Source organism: Triticum aestivum, chromosome 7A (genome assembly GCF_018294505.1).
Source record: "Triticum aestivum cultivar Chinese Spring chromosome 7A, IWGSC CS RefSeq v2.1, whole genome shotgun sequence".
NCBI lineage: Eukaryota > Viridiplantae > Streptophyta > Magnoliopsida > Poales > Poaceae > Triticum > Triticum aestivum.
Window position 1 is genome coordinate 138,085,400 of NC_057812.1, and position 15,503 is coordinate 138,100,902.

Below are 15,503 nucleotides of genomic sequence, written 5' to 3' on the forward strand. Positions count from 1 at the left end.
CAAGCGTGCATGATGTACCAAAGCATTTTTTGATCCCAAAATCTAGCCGGTCCTCTCACAAGCAAATTGGGCTTGCAAAATCCCAAAAGCTCTCTCCACATCTTTTCTAGCCGCCGCATGAGCATTGTGAAAATCAAGATTTTTCTTACCTTCTGGCTTTTTCAATGGTTTCATAAAGGTTTGACATTTTGGATAGATGCCATTCGCTAAATAATAGCCATAGTTGTATGTATGGTCATTTGCTACAAATTGCACCGGTGGCAAATCATCATTTGCAATCTTATTCATCAGTGGTGACCGGTTGACAATATTGATGTCATTCAAAAATCTAGGCATTCTAAAGAATGCATGCCAAATCCAAGTCTCTTGATCGCCACCGCTTCAAGGATTATAGTGGAACTCTTTTTTTGGCCGTGGAATTGCCCATGTCATGCCTTTGGACAATTCGTCCAACTCCAATGCATGCAATCTATTGAGCCAAGCATACCAGGAAAGCCGCGAGCTTTGTTCATCTCCAATAGCCTTGCGGCGTCTTCATCATTGGGAGATCTCAAATACTCCTGGCCAAACACTTGCACAATTCCGACTGCGAAGCGCTTGACACACATGATGGCTTGGCTCTCACCCATTGCCAAGTGATCATCAACTAAATCAGCCGGGATACTGTATGCCAACATACGCAAAGCGGATGTCACCTTCTTAAAGGTGCTATGCCCGAGCTCTCCGGCGGCATTCCTTCTTTCACTACTAGGGAAAACCTTATACACAGAAGTTTATCAGTAGCGCGGTCTAAAAACGAGCGCTACTGCTAATTAGTGCAGTGTGGGGTATAAAAACCGCGCTACTAATAAGCTGATAGTAGTAGCGAGGGGTATAAACCCGCACTACTACTAAATGATCTTCATCATACCCCTGAAACAGGTCATAGTAGTAGCGAGGGATATAAAACCTACGCTACTACTAAGTAGGTAGCTATAGCACAGGTAAAAACCCCACGCTATTACTAACCGTGTCCACTGCTGCACCATCCACCCCGGCTCGATCCACTCCCACCCCACCACTCTCTCTATCTCAGGAACTCCGCACGATCTCCTCGGTCCACCCCACCCGGCTCCTCTCCCCACGATCTCCTCACCGCCGCCCCCACCCACGCCGGCCGGTTCCGGCGAGCGCCGGCCGCGCGCAACACCCCACCTCCTCCTCCTCCCCCTCCCTTCCCCTTCCTCCTCTGCTCGCCCCTTCTCTCTCCTTCCTCCCGGCGGCCGGCGATGGGCGCGGACGAGGAGGAGCACCAGTCCCCTGCGCGGAAGCGCGAGCGCGAGGAGGGGGAGGAGCCCCCGGCCGCCGACGAGAAGCGCCCGCGCACGACGGACAAGTCGGAGGGCGTTAACCAGGAGAGGCCGCCCCGAAGCCTCTCGCCGCCGGAAACCCTCGCCGCCCATCTCCACCGGAGCACCGGCGAGAAACCGTCCTCCTCCCGACAAGGAAGCCCTTATCTTTCCTCGGATTTTCCTTCGTTTCCTCGCTTACATACGACCTCCCGCGTGAAGAACCGAGCCAGATCGAGTCCGGTCCGGCCGGCCAGCCCGGATCTCCCCCGTCCGAGGCCGGTCTCGCCCCCCGCCGGTAGCGCGCGTAGGCACTAGGTAGGCAGGGCCGTCACCATGGCGCTCCATCGGGCGCCCATGTATTCCGCCACGGAACTCTAAGGATTTGGGGGTCGATTCGGGGACCAAATCGGGGGATCACTGGAGGCTCAGGGGCGATGCAGATCGATGATGTGTTAGTGCCTCAGGTCTAAGCTGCATGATTGGGCTGCAGGTGCTGTTCCTGATCGCTCCATCATGCTACATACATACATTGTGCAATTCGTTGCCGGATCGGTGATAACCAACGGCTTCGTTTTCGGCTCTACTCTGGCCAATGTTTCGGTCTCCGTCCGGCTATCTGCCAGCTTGGAGTTGTCATCAGTTTATTTGTGCACTTCATCAATTTATACACAAACATGCTGTACCGAGATAGCTTAAATTTGCTACCTATGTTCAGATGCGTGCTTGCCTGTTTCTGTAGACCTATGTGCTAGACTCTTAACACATGAATGACGAGTATTGAATGCGAAGCTTCGTTCAGTCTCACAGTGTCATAGGTTTTCGACAATCCGGCAACTTCTTTGTGCTAGTGCGTCATGCTTACATGACAAAGGACTTGATGTTTAATTTTTATAGATCTGGCTACTACTATATGCAAATAGGGAAAATGTGAATTAAAGTTTCTTTATTTATCCCAGTATTACTCTACGTAATTAGTTATGCTTATATATTATGGGATTATAAGTCAAGACATCTGAAGAAAATGAATATCATTTTTGCTCCTTAGCTGCAGGGAAAAGAAACATGTGCAGATGTTGAGGTAGTCATATCCAGTGAACCCAGGTAATAAGTGAAGATGAATATTACATGTGTATATTACTTTTTCCACTGTCGTTAGATTATGTTCAGAATATTTCTGATATTTTTTTGGAATGCTAGGACCATCACATATAAAAAAGAACTTTAAATCACCAAAATGTTGATTTCTTTTATTGAAGATCTCGAGGGTGAGACAATTTTCAGCAGATTCAGAGGAATAGCTTAAGTACCATACAGGGGATGACACAAATGGTAATGAACACATCATGGATCTTGCATTAATTTTCTTATTCTAGCAGTATAATTTGTGCAGGGAAGACATTCATTTGTCATGCCATGGAAGTATTGTTTGAAGTTTCCTTGCTGTCAAGACTTTTTTTTCAACATCTATGAGGTGGCAAGCAAAGTTATGGTAACTGCAGCTCATATCAGGTATAATGTGAAATGTAGGTCCATCATCTCATCATCCTTTATGCCCTTTCTTTCCCTAATATTTTACAGCAAACCAACGGATCAGCTAACCACAAGCTTAGTATGTGGTATACTGCATAAATATCTAGCTTGGTAGAAAGCATGGCCAGTAGAGCGTTTTCTAACCATGCACTAGCAGTGCCCACTCCATGCTACTGTTATGTACACAGACGAGAAGTTTGTTTGAGAAAGAGTATGCTTGCTGCCTTTCATCTAATATCATATGTTTCTGTTTCCTATGTGAAACTGATGGTTCACGTCTCTAACTTCAACTGCTTTATAGTTTTGCACAATAAGTTTTCACTTTCTCGACTGGGTGCAGGGTGACCGACGAGGACTACTGCGGCCCGATGGGAGTCGTGCTCTTCAACTACTCGGAGGCAGACTTCACCGTGAAGCCTCGCGACCGCGTCATACAGATTATTGTCCAGGTGATTGCGACGCAGGAGGTGTCCCAGGGTGGAGGACCTCGACGCCACCGTCCGAAGGTCACCGAGGTGGAGGACGACGCCACCGTCTGGAGTTCCTCAAGGTGGAGGACCTTGACTCTTTGTACATACATCTAGAGAAGTGGTCTAGTTAGGTTGGTGGTGAAACGCTAGGGAAGGTACCAACCTTTTGATGATGGTTGTGTGCGTCCTCGTGATCTCTTCGTGTTTGAGATGTTCAATGTTGCATCCATGAACACTGCAAGTGTTAAGATGGTTTTGTGAAATTTATTTTGCATTGGATGTGTCTCTGATCTCCATTCATGAATACTGCATCTATTTTTATTTTTTTTCAATTCCTAATTTGTTGCTAGTAGCGTTGGGACAAAAGTGCCCTACTAGTATTTCGGATACTAGTAGCGCTGGTATTAGCGCGGGTTTCACCCATGCTACTACTAACTATTAGCTGTAGCGCCTTATTAGTAGCGCGGGTACCCGCGCTATTGATACACCTAAAACCCGCGCTGTTGCTAGCCTTTTCCCTAGCAGTGTTTGCTGAAAAAACCGGTCATGGCTCGCTAGTTTCTCTGCAATGCGCCTGAACAACTCGGTGCTCATCCTAAACCGGCGATGAAAGTACGACTCCGGGTATGTGGGATTCTCCATGAAATAGTGCCTCGTCAATCTGTTATGGGCATCAATCATATCCCTCCAAATTTTCTGCCGACCCATAACCGAACCATCGTGCTTTGGTTTTTTATTGATGTGCATAGCTAGGATCATTGCAAGATCCTCCTCTTCCATATCAAATTCTTCTTCGAAAGAATCATACGACGAACTCATCTACAATGTTCAATACTATGCTATAAAAACTACAATCAATATGCACCAAATTCATGAAGTTTGAGCAATACATACCTTGCAGGCATTTTGTCGAACACCTTGCGGGCGCCGAGCGACAGCGAGCGCCCGGGAGCTGTTCGTCGGAGGACGGACGCGCGCGAGGGGCTGCGGTGACTAGAGGGGGGCGGAGGAAGCCGCCGCGGCGCGGGGATAGACCGGGGAAGCGCCGGAACGGTCGTCGGATGGCGCGGGCGGCGGCGGCGCCGCGGTTGGAGAGGGGGGGGTGAGTTGCGAGCGAGCGCGCGAGAGTACAGCGCGCGGGAGTGGGCGCAGAAAATAAGCGGCGCGCGAGGCAGTTTCGGCCCGCGCGCTTAACTAGATATGCCGCACGCGGGGTTTTTGCGCGCCCGCTGGAGCCACTATACCGATTGCACGCGTGCTAAAATGGGCAATTTTGCGGCGCGGCGCTAGTTTGGCGCAACTGTTGGAGATGCTCTTAGGCCTGACATTTTGGGGCTATTATCACAAAAGTATTCCCAAACTATTTCAGTAGCACCAATAGTAGCTGTTAGATTATAGTAGGTTTTGATCCATATAAGACAATAATCCCTGATTAATCTCTAAGGCTTATTTAGGTGCATGGCAAATGGTGGGAAATTTAGTACCTTACCGCTTTAGTAGTAAGGGTGAGATCCCTTTATAAGGAGATGCGCGCGAGGGGGGGCCGGTCAAGAATGATTAATTAATTGTGGATTAATTAACAAGACGCCAACGGAAACATCACTGTCTGAGACGTTGGACCGTGGGCTATTCGCGGACTTGGTCGTGGGCCTAAGCCTAGGCCCATCTACCCGACAACCTATATAAGGAGGCGATGGCATGTGGAGTGAACCCTAACTCACTCACTCCCTCCTACACAACCATAGTCGTCATCTATTGTTCCTCTCTCTGTGCTGCTTCCGGCGATCCCATCCCGACGACCGCGTGCACGGTTGGTCGGGAGAGCAGGTGCCTCCAGAACTCTGTCATTCGACATCCTGCCTGGGAAAACAACAATAAGGTTTTTTGGGAGCGTCTTGACACGACTACTCCCGATCTGTCCTTGTCTCCGTCCTCATCTGCTTCCACTACTTCCCCTGCATAGAACCCATGGCCGACGACGCTGCCGCCAAGAATAAGGCCACAGACACCGCCGAGGCTGCTATTGTCGCTGCCGCGTTGGCCTGGCCAAACGAAGGGTATGACCTGTTCATCCCCATTTGCTCGCTCATGTGCTAGCCATAGATGCTATGTTCATAAATGCTTTCATTCTATGTATTGTACATGCTCACATGTTTAGATATCAATATAAGTTGCATATTGCCATTGCCATGTTTAGTGTCTACTCGTGGATTAGTCTAAATGAAAATGTGCTAATATTTTCAAGAGGAGCACCATTCCAAAACTATTTCAGTAGCACCCGGTAAATTTGCCTTTTTGTGATACCAATTAAAGTAATTCAGAAAGTACTACCAACACTTTTTTTTTTGCAGGGACTACCAACACTAGTTTGACTGTCCAAATTCATAATTTGACCTACAAACCCTCCATTCCATAATGTAGCGCGTCCGCGCTTCTCGAGATCTAAGTTTGACCATAAATTTAACCAGCGAGACCGACTGAGGCGGGGGGCAAAAATTATACCACCGAATTCGTATTTCAATATTACAAGAATAGTGAACGGAGGGAGTATTTTACATTAGACCATAATAGACACTATTCACTCATATTCAGAAGCACTCTCAATATACAATGATTTTGTAACCATTGGCTAAATATTAGACAGAAAAATCACGATGAAAATTCAAATGTAGACAATCAAGCTATACCATATAATTTTTCCCAACATTTTCTAAAGGAGAACATATGTTTCCCGTAAGAAAAAAAGGAGAACATATGTTCATTTTTTTTGATAAAATATGTTAGCAATACATGTTCTTTCAGAGCATCTCCAACGGCCGCACAAAAATTTGGCGCCCAATAAAAGTTATAGCGCGCCACTTTAGCACTTTTAGTGCGCTGGGACCAACATCGTTTTTGCAGACGCCCAAAAACGCGCGCACAAAAAGCACACAATGCAAATTGTGAAGCGCGCGCAATCCGGAGCCCAAAATATGCTGCGCGCGATAGCGTTTTTCAGCACGCGCCCAAAAACTTTTAGCGCTACAGCATATGCTGGAGCTGTGCGGCGCCAAAAAAACAAAATTTTAGTGTACGGAGCTCTTTTTGAGCGTCTGTTAGATATGCTCTCATGGACATGCTTCTTCCTACGCGATTTCTTTGTCGAATTACCCCACCAATATCAAAGTTAACAAAAGAAAATCCCACCAAAATAAATCGTGATCACACCAGTAAAAGCGCACAAGACTTACCACCCACCATGCGCGTCACACTGACCTGTGGCCCCCGCAGAAAATCACGGGGCGAGCTGCCTGCCCCCCAAGCCCTCGCGAGAGAGATTTCGAACGTTTGAACTTTCGAATCTCGCGGCTCTTGGCCTGGCACCCCCGCCATCCCAGGACCCAGCCCATGCGCCCGTCCACACCCAGCGAACACACCAGAGACCGGACCCCTCGTCAAACGGTCCATAGACCGGTCCTTGCTAGAACCCTCCGCTGGCGCCCACAAGTCTAATTTATAGGCCGCCGCAGCTTTCCCCTCTCGCCTCCTCCCAATCCCGTCCATTCTGCCGCCTTCGCCTCCCCCACCAGTTCAAACCGCGAGAGAGAGGCAGAGGAAATCGAGGAGGAGGGAGGAGATGGCCGGAGCGATCGCGTACGAGGAGCAGCGCCGGAGGCAGGTGGAGGAGAACCAGCGGAAGCTGGAGGAGCTCAAGCTGCGCCACCTCTCCGCCGCCGTCAGGGAGGCCGCCACCCCCAAGCCCTCGCCGGTCAGATCCGCCGCCCTCGCCTCCCCCCTCCGCTTCGACTCGCCTTCTCGTTGTTTGAATCGCCTGGTGGTTCTTGGTCGGTGTCGCAGGCCAAGTCCCTGAAGCGGAAGCGGGTGCCGCGGGAGGCCGGCGAGGACGCCCCGATCCGGCGGTCCGGCCGCGTCGCCAGCCTCCCTGAGCAGCCCAACTACCGATTCGAGGTGAGGCTGCTGAGTTTCCTTTTTCCTCTTTTTTCTTTGCCTTGATTCGATTGCTAACCGAAAAATGCATCTTTTATGTGATGTGTGTAGGATGTCTTTCATGTCCTCGAGAAGAAGATCAGGAGGTGATGTCTCGCCCGATTCTTCCTCTCCAGTGACAAATTCGTTGCATATTTAGTAATCTCCATTTCTTGGTTGCCTTCGAGCAGGGGGCGCAGGACGACGACCAGCACAAGGAGCGACTTGATTAATCGAGTGTACGCTACAGACAAGGCCAGAGAGTATGCCACCACCATGGCCGAAGAGCTGCAGGCCAAGCTAGGGTCACGCTACCCCAGTTTTGTCAAGCCCATGACGCAGTCACATGTCACCGGAGGGTTCTGGCTGGTAAGCAAAATGCCCCCACCGTTGTATTCAGTTCACTTGCTGATCGAAACCGATGATCTGTTGATGATTCTGGGGTTGTTCATTTGGATTACTGGCAGGGCCTCCCGTTGCCCTTCTGCCGGAAGCATCTCCCGAAGCGTGACGAGAAGCTCACTTTGAAGGATGAGCAGGGCGTCGAGTCCGAATCGCTCTACCTTGCGCTTAAGAACGGCCTCAGTGCTGGATGGAGAGGGTTCGCCATCCAGCACAACCTGGTTGATGGGGATTGTCTGGTGTTCGAGCTGATCAACCGGACGATGTTCAAGGTGAGATTCTAAATATCTATCTATGGAATGCTGTATCTGGTGAGAATGGATGTGCATTTCATACAATTTCTGCAGAATCGCGTTCCAGTTGCATCTTACAATTCTAGAAAATCTTGAAGCTTTCATGTTTGGTGCTGCTGCCATTATCATGAATGTTCCACAATATTTGTACACCCAAGTAATAATATTAAGTTGGTCAAGTTAATTCATGAGAAATTCTCGTCATGATCATGTAATAACTTTAGACATTATGCATTGGGCTTCTGTGGTTCCGTATGTTGTAGAATTAAACCGTCGAGTTGAGCTGCAGGATGACAAATTGGACCTGTTTATTGCTGGAAACATTACTATTCAACATCCCTGCAGCATTCCTTCATTTTAAAAGCAGATCCTAGAATGCTTACTGCCTCTATTGGAAATAATTTTTGGAAAGATTGTCAGCTGAGAAATCATGTGTGTCACTGCTAACAATGCTGGCTTTGTTATGTAAATGATGCAGGTCTACGTTATCAGACAAAGTTCCTACTATGAACGATGACTTATGAGGGTGCGAGATACTGAAATTCAAAAATGCACTTAGAGCAGGTAAATTGTTCATATTATTGTGCCAGCATTGGTTGAATATTTGAACTGAGTATTTTAAAAGTTCATTTCTAGGCATCTTGTTCTGTTGGTAGTTCACATGGATGAAATAATTGTGAAACTTGTTTTATTATGATTTAGTCTGTCTTAACTCTGTTTCCTGCATCGCAGTTAGTTGTGAACATGAAAAAATAACAGCTGGCCAATTTTTCGATTTCCGCTAAACTAGTTGTTTAAATGCATCTTTTTCTGTTGGTAGTTCACATGGCTGAAATAATTATGAAACTTGTTTTACTACCTCCGTTTCAGTTTACAAGTCCTACGCGTATACCTAGGTTGCAATTTTATCACCCTAATATAAACTATATAACACAAAAATTATATCGTTTGAAAATAGAACATCTGAATTTTATATTAGTATATTTTTTTGTGATATATGACTTGTATTAGGTTGGTCAAATTGACGACCTAGGGCTACGCGCACGCCCTCTAAACTGAGAGAGAGGTAGTATTATGATTTAGTCTGCCTGAACAATGTTAACTGCATCGCAGTTTGTTGTGGAGAGAATTCCTTATTTGGCCCACTCTTAAAATTTAGTTCCCTTTTTGGCCCAGAAAACCGTTTTATTCCCTATTTGACACTCAAACTTTATTTTGTGCCTTATGTGACACTTTCATGCTTTTTTCCACCCAGAGATGTTAACTGACACGTGTAAAGACAATTTTGCCCCTGTTAATAGTATGTCATTACAAAAGGGTAGAGGAGGGGCGTGAACAAACAAAAAATATGACGAAGTGCACCTGTGTCATGTCCGGTTAGATACATGTGTACATGTGTACGTTCGTGCGGCCATCAAACCAGCTAACTTTTAGTTTTATTTTTTGAGGGTATCAAACCAACACCACGCGGCAAATGTGGTAAAAGCAATTTCAAATTGACACAAAGAGGGTATCAAACCAGCTAGCTATTGCGTGCGTTTCTTGTGTGTGCAGCTAGCCGGATCGATCAAGCAACGATCGATTAGTCTGCTGTTTTATACATGCGTGAGATGCTTCTGTCTACGGCCGGTGTACGTACGTGTGTGGCGTACGTAGCTAGCTTTGCTAGTCTCGGTCGGAAGTTTGTTGCTTCGTCCGTCATCGTCATCCTCGCGCGCTGCCGTCGCCGAAGTACTCGCATAGTCTGTATGGGGCCAACACAACCTGCCACATATTGCAGCTCAGAGCCGATCGATCTGTATCGCAATGGCCTGTGCGTGTGCAGCACTTGTGGCATGAACACATCTATGCGACATGACCCATTAACTTGTCATACGCTAGATTAATGTGTACAAATTTATATGCTACAGTAGAGGCTAAATGGGTTCGCCACTGTTCCATTTTTTGTATTAATATTATTATTATTATTATTATTATTATTAGTCATATAAATAATTTTGTTTTCTTTACTTATTCAAATAGGACAAAATATTTCACATTACCTTTGTGTTGCATTTAAATAATATGTTCACATACTACATTAGGGGTAAAACAGTCTTTTTAGGTCAGACTTAACACCGCTAATAGCCAAAATTGACAGAAGTGTCACGTAGGGATTAAAATGAAGTTTGGGTGTCAAAAAGGGTAGAAAACAAAATGCTGGGCCAAAAAGGGAACCAAACTTTAAAAATGGGTCAAATAAGGAATTCTCTCTTTGTTGTGAACATAAAAAACAGCTGGCCAAAACTTTGATTTCTGCCAAACTAGTTGCTTACATGCAAGGCATTTATGGTATATGTATTGAACTTTTTATGATTGTGTGGTAGTTGACATGGCTGAAATAATTGCGGAACTTGTTTTATTATGATTTAGTTTGCCTTGACTCTGTTTGTTGTAAACAGGAACAAAAACAGCTGCCCAAAATTTTGATTTTACTAGTTGATTACATGCTAGGCATTTATGAATTGCTCTTGGATTGTTTGGGTGGTGGAAGTAGCATGCCGTAGGTGCTCTATGCAAAATTATGCTTGTCTTGCCCTCCCCAATAAATAGGCATTTGTATTGCATACTCCATTTTTGCATGAGTATCTGTAGTTCTGTGGAGCAAAATTGATTTTCACAGTTCTTAGAGAAAGGCACACTCTTGGATGGTCTCAGAAACAGTACTCACCTTGCTGTATTAACAGTTTAAAAGAATGCCAAAACCACATATGTTCAACTAAATCATTTCTACATTCCGAATCTTGATATCATGAATGTGTCATATCTGAGGGAAGACATTACCTATGTAGTCGACCTGGTGAATCTAGCTTTCAAGGATATAAAGCAGTGCAAGGTCACACTCGGCATGCATGGCCAGGGCTTTCGGCGTGCATGTCGTGCGCCTTTTGTTTTCATTTGGGGTTTTGGTGTGTTACCCTTAAAGACCCGCTGACTTCTACATACTTTGTTCTCTCTTCTCTCTTCTATCTTAATGAAAATGACTCCTACATACTTTGTTCTCTCTTCTCTCTTATATCTTAATGAAAACGCAGCGCTCCCGCTGGTTGCCCGAAGAAAAACTTTATATACATGTATAGTGCCCTTGCTTGCCATTTGTCAATGACCACCAGAACTCCTATTTCATCATCTACTTCCCCACACAATTTTCTATCATACATTTCTTTTACTATTGTCTAACCAACCTTGTTTCCTTTTTACCAAAAATTTCAGGTCTTTTGGTCAATTAGGTCTACCTGACGGAGTTGGACACCGAGTTTGCAAATGGAGATCGTGAACCGTCTTCAGCCTTTCGGGTGACAGACAATGTTCAAAATATGAACTTCATGGATTCTCCCAGTAGTTATGTTTGGACTTATCTATGGGAACTGACGACGCTTGTAAATTTTGCCTGTGATGCCCCACCCTTATTCCCATCCAACTTATGATGTCCAATTTAATCTACTATGCAAGCATGTGTAATTTGATGGATTTCTTCCGTTTCTATGATCATATATGCATGTTTAGCTCGTGGCTGTGTTTGACATTAACTTTATGGTTCTCAAGTAATATGGTGTTGTGAGTTGGAGTGGGCACAATCCCTCTCTGGCTGCCAGTTTGCACCGTAGGTTCAGAATTGTGCTATAGCACCAAAGGAGATAATACTACTACATAAGAGGGAGATATTCTTCAACCTTGATCTGACGGCCGAGGAAGGTGATAGTAATTTTATAGGGCCTGGTCACACATTGATGCTTGCCAAATCTGAGGTGGCTATTTAACAAATGTTTTACCTGAACCTAACTTTCAAATGCGTCCATGAGCCAAAATCTCATCATTGATCTTGGTTAGAGAAGTAGGTGTTGATGTTCCATTATTGAGATGTCCTTCAACATCTATCATGAATGATCACTGCCCACTATTTCTGTGTCGAGCAGGTCGTGGTTCGTAACATTTGTTATAATATCATGCAAACCTAGCAAGGATTTGACCAAAGTCCTGCAAACAGAGGATGAAGAAGAAAACAAGCCTGGCAGTCTCATACTCCTGTACCCAAAAGGAACGTGTGCTGCCAATTGAACTGTTCGCCACTTTTAGTTTGACCCTGAGCCACTTGAGGTACTCAACCGAGGTTCATGGCACATGGAACCTTAGTTTTGAGAGTGACAATCAAACGTACTCCCTCCGTTCCAAATTACTCGTTGCAGAAATGGATGTATCTAGAACTAAAATACATCTAGATACATCCATACCTGCGACAAGTAATTCGGAACCTAGGGAGTGACTTGGAGAGGGCCTTATTATTGTCTTTGGACTCTCCCTTCATGTCTGTTAGTCAAACCACTAATGTGATGAAAGATTATATGACGGGCTAACTACTCTGTATCTTTGACTATGACACTGTTAAAACATGAACGCGGATGTGCTAATTTGGTTTTGCCTGTCAGGATAAGATGTACTTGCTATGAGAAGTTTCTTACAGAGGTAGTAGTAGACACATGAAGATCTTGGGATAACTGGTTCTCTTTCTTGCAGCAAAATACAGGTTCATAGTCAATACATAATCGGGAAATTGCAAAATAAAAATTGTGGATAACTTTTTCTTCTGGCGAAGTTGGGTGTAATGCAGTTAGGTTCATACTCAACCAACCTGCCTTTTCGCAAATTGTCAATAGAGATCAGGGAGTGAAGTTAGACCTGCTGGCTGCTGCTGATTCTAGTCTTCAGAGAATATTTTGGATTTAATTGGCTATATAATACTCCTCTGTCGGTAGGGCAAACCTCTGACTAACAAGTATCAATATTACATTGTATGTGATATAAAATTGACGATCACTAGGTTCATACTAAAAAGTAAGTGTATCCGTTGGTCAAAGGTTTGTCCAAACAAAATGTAATATGTCATGTATTTTGGAACGGAGGGAGTACATCAATAATCACTTCCATTTCATGCCAGAAAAACATTTGTCAATTTATTATGCATAGTAAAAAAACAAATGATACTTTGTTCACTAATATACACAATAAAGAATTTCCATATAAAAAAGGAAAAAAAACATAGGTCATTTGTAGATGTGTAATAAAGAACAATGGGCACTTGTGAATGGAGATTGTAGTGGTCATATTCGCCATAGCATAGTATTGCATACCTAAATACACAGGAGCGACGACACTACAACAGTTCACAAACACTACAAGATTTAACAAAGGCGGTTAGTTGATGGGGGCTGCTGCATCTGGAGTGTCCAGAGCGGCAAAATCCGTCATCGATGAAGGACGACGATGTTTCTCATTGGAAGCAGATACCTAAACTAATTGGATAACTCCAGCTTCCAGGATGATACTAGTGCCCACTCGCCTGCAGCCAACTTTTGTTTTCCTGCACACATGTCAAAGGCTGGTGTCATTGATGCCATCATCTTGAGTTGAACTTGAATATCAGGTACAGGTATTCTCTTCCACAACCTATACTTGCAAACCCTAGGCTTCTGACCATAGGCTATGGCTGAATTACAACACATTCATGCACTTGTAATGAACCACATGTGAATGCGTGGATGTTTGACCGTCTAATGATACAGTGGAAGACGTACCCAGAACAATTTAGTCAAATGATACCAATCATAATGGTGTTAAAATATAAACCTAGAATGTACTTACCATATATTCCTGTGTTCAATCATCTAAACCAATTATTTGTTCCTGTACAATCATTTGCAGCCATGCATGGCAAATTTGGAAATGGATAAGATCCTGGCACTGGTACGCAAACTCATCAGTAGGTCACCTGTTCCTCGGGGTGGAAGGTCCCTGTAATAGGACAACAACGCCTTACAAATCAGAATAGCCTTCTTCAGTAGAGTAGTGCAAACCATTCATCAGTGCTTTGCACTTGATTTTTTTATTCGTCAGGGAAGACATCAGCAAAGATCTTGGCAGATTATGTATTGCAAATGGAACCTACATGAAAAAAGTAGTTGGTGAGAGTTTCAACCCGTTGGAGCGCTAACTCATGGCATATACATGTAGAATATTTATCTACTATACTGCATGCTTTTAAGAAGAGTAAAACTTCCCTTCCAATGTGCATTGAGATGATAAACACAATTGCCTTTGTGGCTTTGACTATTCCACATGCTGATTCACATTGACATTTCAGAATTATAAGGAAAAAAATAACAATGTGGTCCTCTAATTTACCCCAACAATAGATGGGGATAGGGTGCAAACAGAGCTATACAAAAAAAATGGCCAACTACAAGACATCAGCAAAGATCTGGGGTGATTATGCATTACATTTACAACCCGCTGGAACCTACAAGAAAAAGCTACTTGGTGAGAGTTTCAACCCGTTGAGAGTGCTAACTCATGACATATACATGTAGAGTATTTATTTTCTATGCTACAAGCTTTTAAGAAGAGTAAAACTTCCCTTCTAATGTGCATTGAGATGATAAACACAATGGCCTTTGCGGGTTTGACTGTTCTACATGCTGATTCACAATGATATTTCTGACAAGGAAAAAATAACAATGTGGTTCTCTAATTTACCACAGTAAAAGATGGGGTGGGGATGGTGCAAACAGAACAATACAAAAAATGGCTAACTTTTTTGCAAGTGTTCATCAAGTAAATAAACAAAATAACACCATAGTCACTCCTTAACTAAAAGGATATATGTGTATATGTGCATAGTGCATTCGGTTTGACATGAGTACATGACACGGCATGAAGAAGCCTAACCAAGGAGTGCCTTAGTTAAAGAACATAGGACTGTTAGATGTAATGACTAATGAGATCATCGAGGACGATAGGCTCAACCAACTTTGACTGGGACAGTGCGATTCGCTATTTAAAAATCATTGAAACTGAAAACAGAGAATATAATGATCTAACTCTGCAAGTAAAGACAGAGACCAAATTGGAATTAGCAACCCAGACTACTTTAAATGAAGCATTCAAATTTATCTCCAATATGAACCATTTGATATGATCAGACCAGTCCTAAACCCCTAATCAAGTATATAGTTACCAGGCACAGTTTCTGTTTAATCTTTTTATAATCTGCAAAAGTTTTAGAGGGGTCCAGAATACTCTAGACAAGTAAGTGAAATAACAATCTAGTTAGACAAATTAACCAATAATGTACTAGATGATACAAGTCCAGCAGTCAAGGGACATCAGAAAACAACATAAACATATGAGCAGAAAGCATTTGTACATTTCCATTGGCCTATATATCTCAGGCCATTATGCTTCTGTCCAGTGGTGTACATACCTGATTCTGCATTTGTTTATGGACCCAAATAACAGGACAGGAGGAAGACAGACAAGGTGATGAGAGCTTCATGGCTGCTTTCTTCTCACGTTGCGTGCATGGATGGATTTCAGAAATATAAAATCTGAACCAACACCTGGTAAAGCACGTGGAATGACGGATACCGCATGAAACCAGACAAAAACAATACCTGGAGTGGGTAGTTTCGACTAAT

At 44.2% G+C, this 15,503-nt stretch overlaps 1 protein-coding gene and 1 long non-coding RNA gene across 2 annotated transcripts; both read left to right on the forward strand.

Annotated features, from left to right (window-relative positions):
* Nucleotides 1-1,012: 1,012 nt before the first annotated feature.
* Nucleotides 1,013-3,610, forward strand: LOC123150545 (uncharacterized). Its single transcript, XR_006475186.1, has 2 exons — nt 1,013-2,840; nt 3,202-3,610. It is a non-coding gene; the product is annotated as an uncharacterized lncRNA (long non-coding RNA).
* A 3,228-nt stretch (nt 3,611-6,838) lies between these two features.
* LOC123152605 (B3 domain-containing protein Os06g0194400) lies at nt 6,839-11,536 on the forward strand. The gene is made up of 7 exons (XM_044572108.1): nt 6,839-7,079; nt 7,169-7,279; nt 7,370-7,404; nt 7,489-7,666; nt 7,765-7,971; nt 8,471-8,556; nt 11,245-11,536. Exons 1-6 carry the CDS (start codon nt 6,948-6,950, stop codon nt 8,507-8,509), a joined length of 702 nt encoding a protein of 233 aa, XP_044428043.1. The 5' UTR covers nt 6,839-6,947; the 3' UTR covers nt 8,510-8,556; nt 11,245-11,536.
* Nucleotides 11,537-15,503: the final 3,967 nt, after the last annotated feature.